An 18,214-nucleotide genomic window follows, 5' to 3' on the forward strand; every position below is an offset into this window, starting at 1 on the left:
CCTTGGAAACGTCTTCTTCGATCAGCGAACCGTACAGTCTGAGGAGTTTGTTTCCAATGAGTCTGGTCAGTTTGAGGTTGAGAAGTAAGGCCTTGGAAGCGCCGTGGATGCAGACATGTGGATATGGCATGACTGAAGCAACCGTTGAATGGTAGGAATAAAACAATCTGTCCAAAGCTGTTTCACACTTAATGATGTCTGAAACACCCCCCATTCAGAATTGAAATATTCCAAGAAAAATTAATCCGAGGGTTCCTCTCCTACGGACACCTGGCAGCTTGAACGGTAGAAACATTTTTTTGAGGTTACTCATGGGCTGGGGCGGAAACTCCTTTTTCACCCATACAATTGTTTGCGTCTGTTTTTCTTTTGTCGCAGGTTCCTTTCCCCCTGCTGCCATAGTTTTGGGTTTTTGTCCTGTTACCTGTTTTATTTTGAAGTCTTCTCCTCTCCGCATGTCTTGCTGTTTTACTTCCTGTCTTTGTTTGCTTTTCCCTCTAGCTTTGATTGTTTACCCTGCCCTAATTAATTGCACCTGTGTCTCGTTGTTTCCCCTACCTAAGTGTATTTAGTCTAAGTTATTCCTTTGTTCAGTGTCAATTTGTCATTCACATTTGAACATTGCATGTGGTTACCCATATGTTCAGCTTGGACCTTTCTTCTGTTCCATTTGTACCTTGCATGGATTTTTGGATTTTATACCTTGACTGCTCCTTGTTTGATTTGTTTGCCTGTCTTGGACTGTCTTCCTGATTTGGACCTCTGCCAGCCTCCAGTCTGTGTCTCAGCCTGCCAACCAGCTTGAAACTCAGCCCGTTCCTGTCATTGCACCTTCTGGGAAACCCCCCAGAAGGAAGCATGGCTCCCGGCGAGGTCGTTCCTCACCGCTCCTCATCTTCACCGCTGCCCAGCTGCTCGTCTTCACCGCTGCCCAGCGTCCCAGAGCCATCAGCAGTCCTGCCTGGTTCCCGGTCGGCAGCCTGGCCGACACCAGTTCCTGCGCCATGGCGGTCTGAACTCCCTATTGGGCCGCAACAGCCCCCTGAACTCTCTGTGCTGCAGCACATTCCTGCCTCTGCTGGGCCACAGCAGCCACGTCCCACCCCCCTTGGGCCGCAGCAGCCACGTCCTGCTTGAGCCGCAACCATCCCCCGAACTCTCTGTGCTGCTGTGTTGCAGCCGCCATGTCCTCCCACAGCAGCACTCTCCTGATCCACCTGAGCGGCAGGCTCCTGAGGTTGACCTGAGGTTGGATCATTCAAATAAATTCAGTTTCAATGCCTTTTTCAGTGTGGAAATGTCAGTTTTCCACAGTGCATACAGCACTCTTATGTATAATGTTGTTCACCAGTCCAATTATTTTTCCATACTAAAATGTATTTGTTGCTTGGGTACAACAGTTTGCTATATAGTGAACTTCCTTCTGGTCAAATGTCTAATGTTAATAGTCATGGGTTTTAGTTTAGTTATTTCCCGTTTTATGTTCAAAGAGTCCATCTCCTCTTGTGTCTTGAATAACTACACTTCCTGCCTTTGTGTGTTTGGCCTGTGTGATTGTCTGCCCCACCCTGATTCGTTTTACCTGTCCTTAGTTATCCTCTCCTCACTAGTGTATTTAGTCTGTGTGTTCCTTTGTCTCAGTGCCAGTTCATCCTCGTCCCAAATGTCAAGCATTCCAACCATTTCCCCAGTGTTTGTTTCTAGTGTTTTCTTGGACTTTGCTTATTTAATGGTCTTTGGATTTTCTGCCTGCTCCCTTGGATTTGTTGGACTGGTTTCCCGGTTTTGACCTTTGCCTGCCTCAATTCTGTTTGAGAATTTTAGGGGTGACTAAGGAGTTTATGGGTATAATTAGTGATGTATGGTTTTACAAAGGAGGCCTCGAGGCCCTGTGATTATATTGTTTTGCCATCTGTTCCAACCTTAAGATTACATCAGGGTTGGAAATTAACACCCGCCACCTGCCAAATGTGGGTGATTTTGTGTAGTGGCGGGTGAATTTGCTCGACCTACCAGCCACGATGGCGGGTGAACGAAAGTAGCGTAAGAGAGCGATTTGTGACATTCCACAACGCAGATTGAATCGCGAGTCTGCTTGTTTCACTCGGACACTTTAACAAGGAGACACAGAATAACAATGTGGTGTTTTATCTCAGGGTTTTACATTTTAAGGTGTGTTGATTTGATTAACAGCGTCAACTCATCCACTGAGTAACATGCAAGAAAACATGCCACCTTAAAAGTTGTCGGGAGATGGTGGTAGCCTTTGAGCGGCACTCTGTAGCTAGCTAACGTTTACTAAGAAAGATGAAAAGACAGCAAAACATCCATGATTCATTCTTCTGACATTTTATTTGTAATGCATTTGCACGGAATCAACTTTGCCAGCTTGTGTTGCATCCACAACGCCTGCAGGAAATGAAAGCCTGCTTACCGGTAGCTCCATTTTCATAGCCTAGCCTATTAGATGAGCTTACCTCTGCATACACTGCAACTTTTCCTCAGAATGGATGTTTCCAATGCAGCTTCCTTTGCTCGGCACAAGTAAGTAAATTAAATCATTCAAAATACAAACTACTTTTGTTAATTCGCCTACAAGTTATTGCTTAATTCCGCTAATTACAACCTACCATGGTATCGCCTAAAACTACTAGATGCGGCCTAATATTCTCAACATGATGAAACTATTCATAAAGTCAGTCGTGTGGTCAGTAAGAGTTGACTAATGTATGTTGCCACCCTAGGAACAGCGGTTACATAACCTTCGAAACGAGCCACAACTTAACCTTGCACGCATGTGTCATAGGTGCGCTCTGGTACTTGAACAAATAGCATTACACCTACTGTGTGTGAGTGTGAGAGAGGATGATCCCATGATCATCATTCCCCCCCTGCTATGAGGAGACACGACAGCTCTCCCGGGTCCTACCATTCACCATGCTGCACACCCTGTGCACCCGGCTTCTGTTCAGCTAAGACACATACTCCTTCTCACTTGAGAAACAGAACGATAGCAATAGTAGTAGTCAGTACAATGATAATATTAGTGAAAATAGTACATGCCTCCTTGTAATCCATGTAAAATTATTATTCAGTATTGTGAATGTATGGATAATTGTAGGTGTTTTTATATTTGTCTCACTATACAGGTTCATTTTGATTGTTTTAATGCGTTCTTTTTATATAAGCTCCTGGAATATTCAGGGTCTCCACTCCTCAACCTTTGAGCTGAAGAGTGGAAACCCTGAATTCATGAAATCTATCAAAGATGTTGATGTAATTGTGTAAACAGAAACATGGTGTCAAAATGATCTGCTGACTCACTGTCCTCCAGGATATAATGAAGTCATGGTGCCCTCTATATAAAATTTAAAAACATACGCAAGGGCAGAACATCGGGGGGATCTTGGTGTGGTATAAAGGAGACCTTTGCCGTAAGATCTCACCAGTTAAACAGGGTAAATCACACATTTGGTTAAGTTTAGATCAAAGCCTGGGCATAACTGATAGAGACCTATATCTTGGTGCTATTTACATACCTCCAGTAGATTCTCCTTATTTCGAAGAAGACATTATTGAAACTCTCCACTCAAAAATCACCTGTTTCCAGGCCCAGGGAAACATGCTTCTAACTGGAGATCTGAATGGACAAACAGGAATTGAACTTGATGTCATCGACCCACAGGGCAACAACTATGTGTTTGGTCAGTCTCCCCTGTTTACCACACCAACCATCACCCCTCGGAACAACCTTGACTCTGAAATAAACCAAGGTGGCAGGGAGGTTCTGCAACTGTGTTGGACCTTAGGCTTGTACATAGTTAACGGTAGGTTCAGAGGGGATTCTTTAGGGAGAGTCACATACTCCTCAACTCTTGGGTCTAGTATATGCAATCACTGACATCTATCACTGACAGTGATAACACTTTCAATGTCAGACAGCAATCGCCCCTTTCAGACCACAACCAAATAAATGTATTCTTTAAACTCTCAGGTCAAATGAGTGACACAAAAAGGGAACCCAGTAAGCTGTATAAATTAAACCTTACTTATAGATGACAGTGGAGACAGTGGAGACAAATTCATCGTGGCCTTGAACTCACCTGATCTGATGAATGACATATCAGTATATAACCAAAATCAATATGTCCCTACCAGAGATGGTGTAAAAAAGGCTATTGATGATATCAATATGATATTTCATAAGGAAGCTATTAAAGCTAACCTTATCAAGCAAAAATAATCTAATTAATTCAGATCAATGTATTATAGAAAAAAACTCCAAACTTTAGAAGAAACAATTTAGACTTTGTCTGTGTGGTCAATTCTTCCAATGACTTGGGAAGAATTGACCACACAGATAAAGTCTCTCCAGCCAAAGAAAGCTTGTGGTCCAGACAGCATTAAAAACAAAATGTTCAAATGCAGCACCCCAGAGATGCAGGGTGCAGTGTTGAAGTTGTTCAATATCGTACTACAGTCAGGATGTTTTCCCAACATCTAGTGCAAAGGGCTCATTTCCCCCATTCATAAGAGTGGGGACAAATTAGACCCTGGTAACTCCCGTGGCATCAATGTCAGCAGTTGTCTACGTAAACTATTCTGTAGTAATTAAAAAAATAAAAAATAAAACTAGATTTTCTTGAAAAACACACCACCTTGAGTAAAAATCAAATTGGCTTCCTCCCAAAACACTGCACCACCCTTCACACTTTAATTAGCAAACATGTACAGCAAACAAAAGATGGTAAGATATTTGTCTGTTTTATTGACTTCAAGAAAGCTTTCGACTCTATTTAGCATGAAGGGCTCTATTACAGACTTTTACATTGTGGTATAGGGGGAAAAATGTATGATCTGGTTAAATCAATGTATTTGGAACATAGATTCACCCAGAGAAGAGGTGTTCGTCAGGGCTGCAACTTAAGCCTGACTTTATTTAATGTGTGTATAAATGAACTTGCTGTAAAGTTGGATTAATGTGCCTCTCCCACAGTTATCATAGCTATACCCGTTGGGACAAACATCCAACAGAATCGTTACATGCAGAATTCTTCAGATACATTTTACACGTACACAGAAAAACACCAACAAATGCATGTAGAGCAGAATTAGGCAGATACCCACTGATAATTAACATTCAAAAGAGAGTGCTCAAATTTTTTTATCACCTTAAGTCTAGCCCCATAGACATCCTTTATTCCAAAGCCATCCAAACCCAAGAGCAGAGCCAAGAAAAGAGTCCCCTATGTCAGTTGGTGATGAGACTAACTGCCCCTCCTCAGACACACTCTGACCAGTCCCACAACAGCACTGCTTTCCAAACACCAGTCAGAGTAAACCAAATTATAACACAATGTAAAGAAACCTGTTTGGAACATTGGAGAGAAGAAACTAAAAACCAAAGTAGATCAGAATGTTATCTGGCCCTAAAAAGATTATGAATTGGCAGAATATCTCTCTGCTGTCAGAGATAGAAAGCAGAGACAGATCCTAACCAAGTACAGGCTCAGGGACCACAAACTGGCAATCGAAAAAGGAATACACAAGAAATCATAGCAACCAAAAGAAAACAATATGTGGTTACTGCTTGACAGGTGAGGTTTAGACAGAGATGCACTTCCTCCTACAATGTAAAACATTCAATAAAATAAAACATTTACTTTAACAAGTTTAACTCTGTAATCTCAGATTTCAAAGAGCTAAATGAGCTCTCAAAATTAAAAATACTCCTATGAGAAGGAGACAGGGCATAGCTTGATGCTCAGTATGTATCAACATGCCACACACACACACACACACTTAAAATAAAGTTGCAATGTTTATGTAGTTTTCACTTGTATTTGTATTTTTAACTGCAAGTCAATATTTATTATTGTTATTACTATATTATCTTACTTATCTGTATATATTCTAATAGCACATTGTTTCTGTTTATGTTTTTATTTCACACTTGCTTTGGAAATGTTAACATTTGTTTCCCATACCAATAAAGCCCATTTGAACTGAGAGAGAGAGAGAGAGACAGTATTTTCCTTAAGAGTTTAAATATTTACCTTATGAAATAAAAAAAGCCTATTGCTTGAATATAGTAGATCTTGTGTTGTTATTTTTCACATACAGTTAGAGACTGCCGGTGTTCTGACGATTTATGCTGCCTTGTCAAAAAATTTTACCTTATGTTTCCAGATGTGTAGCCTATATCCCATAAATATATAATTCACACAGTATTATGACGTCTTTATTTATGGGGAGCATATTTCTCTACTATAATATCTTTAAGATTTCAGGGGTAGCGTATTACAATAGACCAATATCCCCTAGCAGATGCTCCCACTACAGAATCATTTTATATTACACCACTACTCACTCCATGTATACTGTAAGAATGTGTTGAAATACTATATTATAATATCTCTATTTAAGATTTCTCAATATCTTCTCAATAGGTAGCACATATTGACAGAGACCAGTTAAAAGAAGAAAATGGCAAGTAGATTTTGTAATCCACCAGCCACAGTGGCAGGTGGACAAAAAAGTTAACAGTTAACAGCCTAAATTTGTTCCACTTATTGTTGTAGTTTAAGGTTTTGTCACTTCTTGTTTTATTGTGTAGTGTGTTCCTCTCCTTGTGTGTCTTGTGGTTTTACTTCACAAGACACACAACTTTAAATTGGCAACAAAAATTTGGTTAGTTATACAAAAGCAAATTAATAACTTTTTTTCAGGGTCACTTTATACTACTTTACTTACTTTATTAAGTACACCTGTAAAATCTAATGCAGTCCAAAACAAGAGCTCAGCCATTCATTCTTATAGGTTATTATTATTAATATTTTTAGATGAATATATTATTAATATTCTTCTCCCCTCATGTTTGTAAATGGGGTGGGCAAAGCATTAGTAACACCTCTTAATATAATGCAGTCCAATTCAACACCACTGCAAAGTACAACCTCAGTAATAAACATATAGTTAAATTCTCTGACAGTGTCAATCAAAACAGAACATTATTATCGTAGAAAAGGTTTCAGTCGTAGTCATCTGGACACTGTTTTCAGAATCAAGACGTTTCGGCTCCCATCCGGAAGTCATTCTCATTATTATCTTTGTAAAGGTAAAATTTATGGCTGAGCTCTTGTATTGGATTGCATTAGAACTTATAGGTGTCCCTAATAAAGTGGCCACCGAGTGTACGTTATGGATCAAATATTTAGTTTGAAAAAACCTAAGAGAAAAAGTGTTTTAATTGTAATAATTGGTCACATGGTAGCAGGGGTGGTTGCAACCAACAACTGATCAGTTCTTTCTTTCTGCTGCTTTCTACTAGATAGCTTTGAAATCTGTTTTTGAGATATTCTGCTAAATATTTGACAAATGAGACAGAAAACATAACTTCCTTCACAGAGATAATAATAATCAGAGTCTCTTGGGAATTTTACATGTCACTCCCTACAACTTATTTACACTGAGCATATAGTAAAATGCAATCCAGATCTTGATGACATGTACATGTATACACTGTGTATATTGTATATGTTGTGGGTGTTTCTTCTGATTCAGTGAAATGGCTCGGTTCAACTTACTTAGTTACAAGCAGAATGTCGGGTATCATTTTGAGACGGAAATAGGCGGGAAACAGTGATGCCTGAAATGTCAGAAGAATTATATATTCACATTTCCTGATACTGTTAAAATGTCATCTAAAATAAGCTACAAGCTACTAAGCTACATCTTAAAACTACAGTGTCAAGGTTTCTACCTGTGATAATGATGCAAATGTTGAGTCTACCCACAGTGATGTCTCTACCTGCTGTGTGGATGTATCAACCCACAGTGGTGAAGACACCTGCGATGGATTTTACACCCACAGTGATGATGTCTGTACCTGCAGTGATGACATCTAGACACCACATTTACTGTATGCATTAACACCTGTCAGACTGCAGGCTGTGTGTATTTACACCACGGCACTCTTAATTTAACATAAGGTGAGAATGGGGTCTCTGACGATTTTTCTTTTTCCCACACACAAATACACAGACACCCACACACATAGGCAGATTGATTATGAGTCGGTTCTTTGTCGCAGGTGAATGAAACAAACCGGGAAACCCTCTGCCCCCCCCTGTTAAACTGCCCACGTGTCTCACGTTTGCTCTCTTTGGTTCTTAACTTTGTTTGTCTTTTTCTCACTTCCTCTTTACGCAGAAACAATGAGTTCAGAATGAATTATTGATTGATGGGGAGAAGAGCAAAGTGTGATTCCCAACTTACCGAGTCCGGGTATGAAGGTGTTCAGAAACAGACAGATGACAGCCAGAGGGAAAGGCATTGTGGGTATCGCAGCCCGCAGAGGTCCCTTCTTCTCCTGACCTCCACCACCACTCCTCCACCTGCTGTAGGGGCCCTGGCCATGGCTTTGGCCCCAAGATTGTCTCCGGTCTTAACACGCCCCTGCTCTGTTCCACCTTCTTTCTGTGCCATCTCTCTTTCTGTCTTTTCCTCTTTCTGGTTTATGTCTTAAGACTAAATAGTTGGTGATAAACAGGTAAAAAAAATCTATGTTGATTGATTGTATCCTTTGAGATTTAGACCAAATATTCAGCAGGACATCTCAACAGTTGGCTCACAAGTCACATTCACTATGAATAACAAGATAAACAAGTTGTCTAAAAGTAGCGTAAATCTATGGTAAATTGGTAAAAAAAAAACAAAAAAAAAAAACAAATGTCAATAGAATAATCTGAAATGTTTAATTCAATTCTGCAATATTTTGCCAAAGTCAACTTAAAAAACCTTCAGGCTTATTCGAGGAATATCCTCCTGCCTAAAAGCTTTTCAGCAATATTCAACGGACTTTCAGTCTTCCCTGGAGATCAGTTATCTCCAGTAATTTCTCTGATAGATTCTGAAATGCGTTTCAAAGTCACCTCACAGCTGTTCAAGTCCCACCAAGAAACAAGTCTGAAGTAAAGCAAGAATTTTTCTTGGAGGAATCTCATCAAGACTGTTGACTTATCCTCATTTAAAATCCCTTAAAAGTGACCACACTGTCTCGTCAGAGGTCAGTGATATCAGCCATTTGTTTCCATGTCCAACAAGTTCTTTAGGAGGGTTGAATCAGTGACAGTTCCTCCTTAAAATTGTTTGAATATCTTCAGAAAAAAAATCCTTGAAAGATGTGCAGCTCTTTTCAGTGATTTCCTTTGAAGTCTTTCTTTCTTTTTTTTCTTTCTTTCAGTCAAATTACGCTCAACCCACACACCTCTCCAAGACAAAGACAAAGCACAACAACCCCCTTTTTCTACTACATCTCCCTCTCTCTCTCGCTCCCTCTCTCCTTCTCTCTCCCTGTCTCCTCCTCCCTCCACTCGCCATCCTCTCCCTCCATTTAAAGGAACAGTGCACCGATCTAGTGTTACCGTTTTAATGAGATCACATTTAACAAGCCTTTATTCAGTGCATCTGGACTGAATAAGTGATTAAAGTTGATGCACTGAATGACTAAATGCTTGACAATGCTAAACAGGATGAACGTAAAGAAGTTCCTTGAAAATGTTTGCTATAGCTTAATGCTAATAGCTTATAGCTCTGTTTGTTTACATTTATTTAATTAATTTATACAGTCACAAGAGATTTAAGTGAGCAGAGAGGGATGATGGCCTAGTGAAAAGAAACATTAGCAAATGTCTATAATGATAGTTAATTACAGCTGATGTTAATGATAATGTAATACTGTAAAGCATATTTAAAAAAATCAGGACAGGAAGAAGGGAGAAGTAGAAGGAAGCCAGGACACAAAGTGGACGTGGGATTAGAAAAGATAGAAACGAGCTGAGGGTGGTCAGGGCGATGGACGACAGAAAATGGTAGGGAGGGGGGATGAAGACACAGTGTCAATATCTCAGTGATTATTCATACAACCCAGTCCCCTAAAGATCAGACACATCTTTCTGCCCACCCTCTCAACTATATCTCTGACTTTCATTTCATTCCCTCTATTTCACTTTTTCACCCCCTTGTCTTCCTCACATCTTCTCCACTCTGTCAGAATGACTTTAAACACAAGTGGCAAAAAACACAATGAAAATCAGTGCAACCTTGAGATTATTCTCAGCCTTTATGTGTGTGTGTCTCTCTCTCTCATCTCTATTTGGTCTCCAAGCAACCCAGGAAGCTGTAGGTAATTATACGGAAGATATTGATCTGTAGGTTTTGGCTCCCTTCTCTTTCTCATCTCCCCGTACCTCTCTCTCTCTTAATTTCTATTCAATTCCCAATTTTAATTTCCTTTTAATCTTCTTTGAAAAACACAAGATAGCCGCTATAGAAGGTGGCTTTACTTTACTTTTTGTCATGCAAAGCGACAGTATCATGTGTCTGACAGCGCAGGACTCTGTGAAATCTGGACTCTGAACTCAATCATCATTGGATTGTTCAGCCAAAGGCATGCAGTGTAATGCGCTTATTACCATGACAACGTGACAGGAAAAGTTATACGGCAGCCATCTTAAAGTGACATTTTGGCTTTGAGAGTTACACCAGTGACTCTACGTCTGTTAGGCTGGTGATAAATGACCAGCATTAGACAGGTGATTTACAGTCTAATTTCCCCATCTGCACTTAATGATGAGAATCGTAATAACCTTCTAATTGTGTGCGTGTGCGTGTGTTTGTGTGTCAACAGGCAATGCTCAGCAGGATGTGATATGACATGTAGCTGTTGCTCTGGAGTCAGTTGTTTGCTTTTGTTTGTTGACTGTCGGCTATCATTGCCTGTCTTTTGTTTTGGGTACCTGCAGCAGAGCCTGGAGTGCATGCGTGTGTGTCTGTATGTGTGTGTGTGTCAGTGAGTGACAGGCAGTGGTCTTTCTTGCCACATGCTGTCACACTTTTGTTGCTAAAAATATTCTTGTACATTCGACTGCGTGAACCTCTTTTACTTTTTCTCCATCCGGCCTGTCTTATTGCTTCAGCACACACACACACACACACACTTTCTCTCTCTCTCTCTCTCTCTCTCTCGTTCTGTCAGGGTTTAATTTATGTTGATCCCATCTGTCAGGAAAAGCTGACATCACACACCGGTTATTTATATACGTATGTGTGTTTATGGTGTGTGTGTGTGTGTGTGTGCTCCTGATGACATCCCATTGTGTCCTCACCTCAGACTGTATCATCGCCACAGTGACTGTATCGTTCACACACTCTCTTTTCTTTATCTTTGTTCTCCCTTCTCTTCATTTCTCTCAGTCTCCTGTAATGCCACATGAAGTCCCTGCACCAGTGTATCACAGCGGATTGTGTTTTCATTCAGCTTTTTATGAACAAACATTCTTTCATTGTTAGGATAAAGCAGCAGGAACACGCAGTAAAGACAGAAACGTTCTTTGTGCTCACCAACACTGGAGCTCTTTCAGTGCAAGGTCACAGATATTTTATATATTCAGTGATCATTACATGTGCTTATATATGTGTAAAATACCAAATATATAACACTCATTGTTAACACCTTTCTGTACAGGAAGTAATAGTCTTTCGATTGCTAAAACGAATGAATTCAATGTGATGCTGGTTGAAATACTTCAGGAATGTGACTGTCAGCGGTGGAAAGTAACAAAGTAGATTTACTGTAGTAAGTAAGTAAAATTATTAAGTACTATACTACAATTTTGAGGTTCTTGTACTTAATTTCTATTTTATGGTACTTTAAACTACATTTCAGTGGGAAATATTGTACTTTACTACGTTTATCTGACAGCTGTACTCATTTCTTTCTGCTACAGGTAGGTCTCGCTGACAGACATGCTTATATGCAAACTTCATTGTGCCATGAATGAGTATTTTCACCGAACCAACAGCAAATCCAGAGTGTTGAAGTGAGATGTGGTGGCCTTTAATCATTTGTATTCATTAACATGATTGTTGCTGATCATCAAGAGATGCCCCATCTCCTGCCTGATTCTATGCAGCAAGGTCCTCCAAAATCTAATCAGACCATCTCCTCTGTGGTGTGAGTATAAAGCCTTTGTCATGAGCTTTCATTGAGTAATTTTGTTCACAAGATTGCGTATGTACACACACACACACGCACACACACATATGAAGTAGCATGGAGGGTGGCAGGACATCAAAATACAAATATGGGTCTGAAACTATTTAAAGAAAAACTGGGTGATGATGTTACCGCACTGACGTCATTTGAGGTGTGGTTCTGGAGCAGGATTTCACTTTATCTAGAAATGTCCAGGAAGTCTAACAAAGTAAGAGCATTGGGAGTTAAACTTGCCACCTACAGTCTGGTCTTGTTCATCATATACTTTTCCTCAAGTGTGTTTCATTTCAGCATTGACCCCAGACAGTAGCCGTCTGAGAGGTTTGATTTGGTACATAACTCCATAACTGACTACACTGTGGTTTAGCTGACAGAAAAGTTGAGTTGAGATACTTCAGACACCATCTCACTGAGCTGTTCTCAAGAGTGCAATCACCAATTAGATTAAACAATTCCTCATTTTGCTGCAGTCGACCAAGAGCAATAAAAACCTGGCTTTGGAAACCACTGTGAAACATTTTCGGATTTCAGAGAATGTGAAAAAGAGAGAAGAGCCACATCTGCTGGTCACAGAGGTACATCACACACTAAACTGCAAATAAAGGGCAGCTGAAGTAGAGATTGTCGCTAATTTACACAGAAATAAAAGAAAGTGATGTTATTTTTTAACTAATTCACAAAATCCTGTTTTACTCATGCTTGTCTAAAGAGTTCAATTTGATTGTTTGTGCCGGACTATCAAGCCTTTGATCAACAAAGAGAAAATAAATATCCTATATGATTTTTTAATAAAATATCGGAAAACATTTTAAGCACGTGATTTATTGGAAAATAGCTTATATCTAATCTTTCAATGCATCACTTGAAACCACATTAAAACAGGAAAAAGAACAGATAACAAAAAAAGTTATTTTGCATTTATTTTTAAGCTAATAGAAAAATATTCTGTATAAAAGTAGAGAAAGCTGAAGATAGATTGCAGGTTACCACTACACCACCCCTTCTGCTTGGCTCAGCGAGCTTTAAAGTGTGGTGTTAAAACACACGTTGGGTCAGTTAGATTTTACACCCAGAGCTGTGTTGGTATGGTCCCACTCTTTGGCGGTGATGATATTCTGGACCCACGGCTCAGACGGGTTGGTACAGAGTTCAGCACCACTGATCATCGTAAAACTGAAACAGAGACAAAGACTGTTGATGCCGTTTTCAGTGTCAGTTTTTGGTGACAGATACTCTTTTTCATTAAAAAATTAACACTGAGAGTCTGTTTCCAATAAATTTATATTAACATTTGAACTTATGTAGATACTGTGCATTTGTTACCATTTGTTGTTTATATGTACATCTATATTCATAAGTACATGCCTGTACATAATAACTATACAGTATGTTTAGGTTTAATAAACTTTGTGTAGCTTTGTTGTCTTTGTTTAGCAGCATGTGTATACGTGAATCTTCCTGTGTATGAATACATTCAAACCTGAGTCAATTTGTTTGTATAATTAAACATACATGGCCAATAAAGTTGATTGTGAACTTGTAAGGTTGAAGTTTAATAACAGGAGATAAGACACTCACATCACAGCTTTCTTTGAACACCGCGGGTCTGTGTATTTGTAGCTCACCACCCTCCTTATAGGCAACCTTTTGGGGTAAAACTGAAAACAGCAGTCATCTGGACCAGAGCTGTCTGGGAAACCAAGAAAGAAACAGAAATGTTATGGACATAAAGTGGTATTCAACACAAAACCTTTACGTCAACATAAAGTTGTCTCATTTCACTTTGTACCCTTTAGAGAACACAGATAAGCTGCTGAAGAAGGCCGTGGTTTGGTTTGATTCTGATCTGATTCAACATTTTACTAAATAACAAAAACTATTAAATCATTTATTTAAGTGCTCTTAACTTACCAGTATTTATTAAAACACATACATCTACTGCAAATGTTTCATATTTTCATTCTTTTTAAATCGGTGACTGTTAATAATGCTTCATTTATGAGAAGCTTTCAGTCTTTTTCCCTCCCAAACTTTCAGAAATGAGACAGTATAAACCTTGTTAGGCCGACTCCGTCTTTAATGAGCAGCTTTTGTTTATTTTCAACCCAATCTCTTTTTAAATGATGGAACCGTATTATTATTAATTATTTTGACCTTTTATCAGATGACACCTAATTGATCCTCAAGAGGGATATTTAGAAATGATTACAGAAACCTAAAGATAGATTTGCCCTTTAAGAGAATAAATCGGTGGAATGCAGTCAGCTTACTTTCAGATGCCACAATGGTGAGAGATGAGAAAAGCAAGATACAGGTCACCAGAATGATGGGCTTCTTCATCATCATCATCATCTTGATTGTTGTCTATCTGGCCTGCTTGCCTATCTTGTTGTCTTGAAGGTGTCTGTCTTCTTTCTGTCCGCTTCACTCACAGTCCCTCACTTTTATTATCCTGCTAGTCGTGTGTGTGTTTGTTTGTGTGTGCATGTGTGTGTGTGTGTGTGTGTGTGTGCGTGCGCGCATGTGTGAGCATGGGTTGCAGGTTCCATGACAAAATAAGACCATAACCTGAAACTGCCCAGCATGCAAACCAACTGCAGTCATGTGGTCAACACTTGTCAGTAAAAAGACAGGTAGCGGAAAGAAGAGTGAGGGTGGAGGACAGAGGACGTTGTGGGTGAGAGCAGATTCCGCGAAATTTAAAATATCACATCTATACCTCAGTCACTTTATGTGTGTTTGTGCAGTTTGCAGACGCCCTGTGGTTTCTCCCCCTGCTGCTGGTTCATGTGGTCTTTTAAAGGATATGGTTTAAAATAATGAAACATGATAAATGAGATGATATTATCTTTAATGTGAGTAATGTGTGTAAACATGTTGGCAAAAATAAGGTCTATTTTAAGAAGAAGTTACAAAGCCTGATTAAATTCTGTCCCTCTTCTCAAACTTTAAAGTACCCTGTACATAGAGCAGGTTAGGAACTCAACTTTTATTAGTTTTATTTTCAAATCTTCTTTCGTACTCATTGAAGCTCAAGGGGCCAAACAAAAAACTGTCTGTTCACAACATGTCTATGATCTGCCTTGTGACTGGTGAGTTTTATGACAATGGTTTTTTATTTACTGTATGTATATATATTTCCACAGCAGTTTTTGTGGAGTTAGCATGTGGAATGAAAAAAAAATCTGCATCTGTGGTGGATAACGAGGGACAAAAGCTGCATTTACACATGAATCACACAGGCAATTTAAGAAAATTTAAGGGCATTTTCGACTATATTGACAATATTAATACTGACTACATTGTTTTTCTGTTTGAATCCTGAATTTAACCATGTGAGGATTTTGGGGTATAGGTTAGGGATATTGTGTATGTGTTTGTTTTTTGTATGAAAACATCATCTTAGAGATTTTTGACAGTCGAGAGAGGACAGGAAATGAGGGGTCAGCATCTTAACCTGTAAACCACAGGGACGCCTCTGTGCACCAGTTAAATTTGAATACAGTGAGACACACACTCGTAGAATCAGATGTACTCTAATAAAAATTGTTTCAATTTCTTAACCACATAGCATAACGCACATAACTTACCACAACTTACCATAGATGACAGTTGGTTCATTTGTGACAGAAATGTCTTCCTGTATGTCTGATTATCCAGAACCAATAAGTTCACTACATAGTTTAATTCTTACCTAAATGTTTAGTGATTACACGTCCACTTCATGTTAAACTGTAGACTGGGCCTGAATGATCTGTGTCTGACCTCTAAGCTCAGTACAGATGTGGATGGTTTTGCATTTGTTACATTTAAGGTGTGTAATAGTTTTTTACTGTCTTGCAATCAGCATTCAGATCTTTTACTTTGTTACATATAAAAGTCCTGCATTCAAAATCTTACATAAGTAAAAGTAAAAAAGTATTAGCATAAAAATATACCTAAAATACTAATTAGTGATGTTAATGTGCACATCACTTTAATGTTGCAGCTGGTAAAGGTGGGGATAATTTGATCTGCTTTATATACTGCTGGGTATCTTAACATAATATACCATAATCTATTAGTTGATTTACATATTGTATTAATAATCTAAATCTGCAAAGTAGCTAGTAACTAAAGCTATCAAATAAATGTAGTGGAGTAAAAAGAACAATATTTGTCTCCAAAATGAAGTGGAGTAGAAGTATAAAGTAGCATGAAATGGAAATACCTCAGACTTGTACTCAAGTACCGTACTTGAGTAAATGTACTTAGTTACATTCCACCACCGCTTGCAGTGTGCATTTAAATTTCACAGAATGGAATATATATGTGCAAAGTTACTTCTGCTACTAAAATACTGAGAAGAAAAACTTTAATATATTTTCTTCTGGTTATGAGTCATTGGTTGTAGATATACATTAAGGAGACATACATATTAATAAAACAGACACACAAACACAAAACCCCGGAGGCTGACTACTGCGAAATCCACCCTCTGCTAACTCACACTGAAACCTGTGGTTTGTAACAGAGGCAGGAGTATAATGCAACAAGACTGCACTTATACGGACATGTAATAATAACCAACAAAGTTGGGTAGGAGAGCTAAAAATTTAATAAAAAGTAGTATGAAGCCTTCTGTGGCTCACAAAGGATCGTTGCAAAGACTAGGAAATGTATTCAAATGACATCACCTGAGTAAATTAAGGTTTGGTTTGGAAGAAGTGACATGGAAAGTCCGCCTTCAAATTTGGGCGGTGCGGTGGGGTGTGGGTGGGAAGAGGAGGACGTTATTTGCCAGCATCACAGATCAAGGCTCACGGCAAATTAGCTAATCTTAGCTTCTGCGTTATATATAACGTATTAATGAGCTTTATGACTGCTGGTAGGTGGATTTTGTTACCGTTGGAGCCAGGCTATGGGTTTTCCTCTGCTTCCAGTCTTTATGCTGAGCTAAGCTAACTGGTGGCTGGCTGTAGCCTTATATTTAGCGTAAACATGAGAGTGGTAGTGGAGGGCTCCTTGTCATGTTTCAGATGTCTATGAGTTGTTAGCAGTTCCACCAAAGAGAGATTTCCCCTCTAAACTTCTGATAGTTTCATTTAAATAATTGTTCAAGGCCCAAACAGGTTAAATGACCCATTATTTCACAAAAAAAGCAAAGATTAGCAAAATCCTTTTTCTTCTTTCCTCCCTCATTAATTAATTATGTCACGACCCCTCAGATTTATCTTGGGACCCTTTGCTGGGGCCTGACCCCGAGGTTGGGAGCCATTGGAGTAAACTACCTAACTATCTATAAAGTAGTAGCTTCACATCAACTGTCTACAACATTCAAATGCTAACAATGCTTTTACTTTTGATACTTAAACTACATTTTGCTGATAATACTTCTGTATTTTTACTGAAGTAGGATTTTAATGAGGGACTTGTACTTCTAATGGAGTATTTTTACACTAACATGTTGGTACTTTTACCTATGTAAAGGATCTGAATACTTTGTGGTAGCTGTAAAACCTCAGGCTGCTTGCTTGTGTCCTTATTTCTTTCTGCTACAGGTAGGTCTCGCTGACAGACATGCTTATATGCAAATGTAATAGGACATCTCCAAGACTCCCTTCGTTGTGCCATGAATGAGTATTTTCACCGAACCAACAGTAAATCATGTTCATTGAGTAATTGTGCTCACAAGACTATGTATGTATACGTACACACACACACGCACACACACAGACACGCATATGAAGTAGCATGGAGGGTGGCAGGACATCAAAATACAAATATGGGTCTGAAACTATTTAAAGAAAAACTGGGTGATGATGTCACCGCACTGACATCATTTGAGGTGTGGTTCTGGAGCAGGAGGTCACTTTATCTAGAAATGTCTAGGAAGTCTAACAAAGTAAGAGCACTGGGAGTTAAACTTGCCACCTACAGTCTGGTCTTGTTCATCATATACTTTTCCTCAAGTGTGTTTCATTTCAGCATTGACCCCAGACAGTAGCCGTCTGAGAGGTTTGATTTGGTACATAACTCCATAACTGACTACACTGTGGTTTAGCTGACAGAAAAGTTGAGTTGAGATACTTCAGACACCATCTCACTGAGCTGTTCTCAAGAGTGCAATCACAAATTAGATTAAACAATTCCTCATTTTGCTGCAGTCTACCAAGA

The 18,214-nt window shown here is 39.1% G+C and overlaps 1 protein-coding gene across 1 annotated transcript; it reads right to left on the minus strand.

Annotated features, from left to right (window-relative positions):
• Positions 1-12,960: 12,960 nt before the first annotated feature.
• LOC122863588 (monocyte chemotactic protein 1B-like) lies at positions 12,961-14,492 on the minus strand. The gene is made up of 3 exons (XM_044170198.1): positions 14,329-14,492; positions 13,637-13,748; positions 12,961-13,231 (listed from the first exon to the last, which is right to left on the minus strand). Exons 1-3 carry the CDS (start codon positions 14,408-14,410, stop codon positions 13,111-13,113), a joined length of 315 nt encoding a protein of 104 aa, XP_044026133.1. The 5' UTR covers positions 14,411-14,492; the 3' UTR covers positions 12,961-13,110.
• Positions 14,493-18,214: the final 3,722 nt, after the last annotated feature.

The sequence above is a fragment of the Siniperca chuatsi genome, linkage group LG16, assembly GCF_020085105.1.
Source record: "Siniperca chuatsi isolate FFG_IHB_CAS linkage group LG16, ASM2008510v1, whole genome shotgun sequence".
Classification (NCBI taxonomy): domain Eukaryota; kingdom Metazoa; phylum Chordata; class Actinopteri; order Centrarchiformes; family Sinipercidae; genus Siniperca; species Siniperca chuatsi.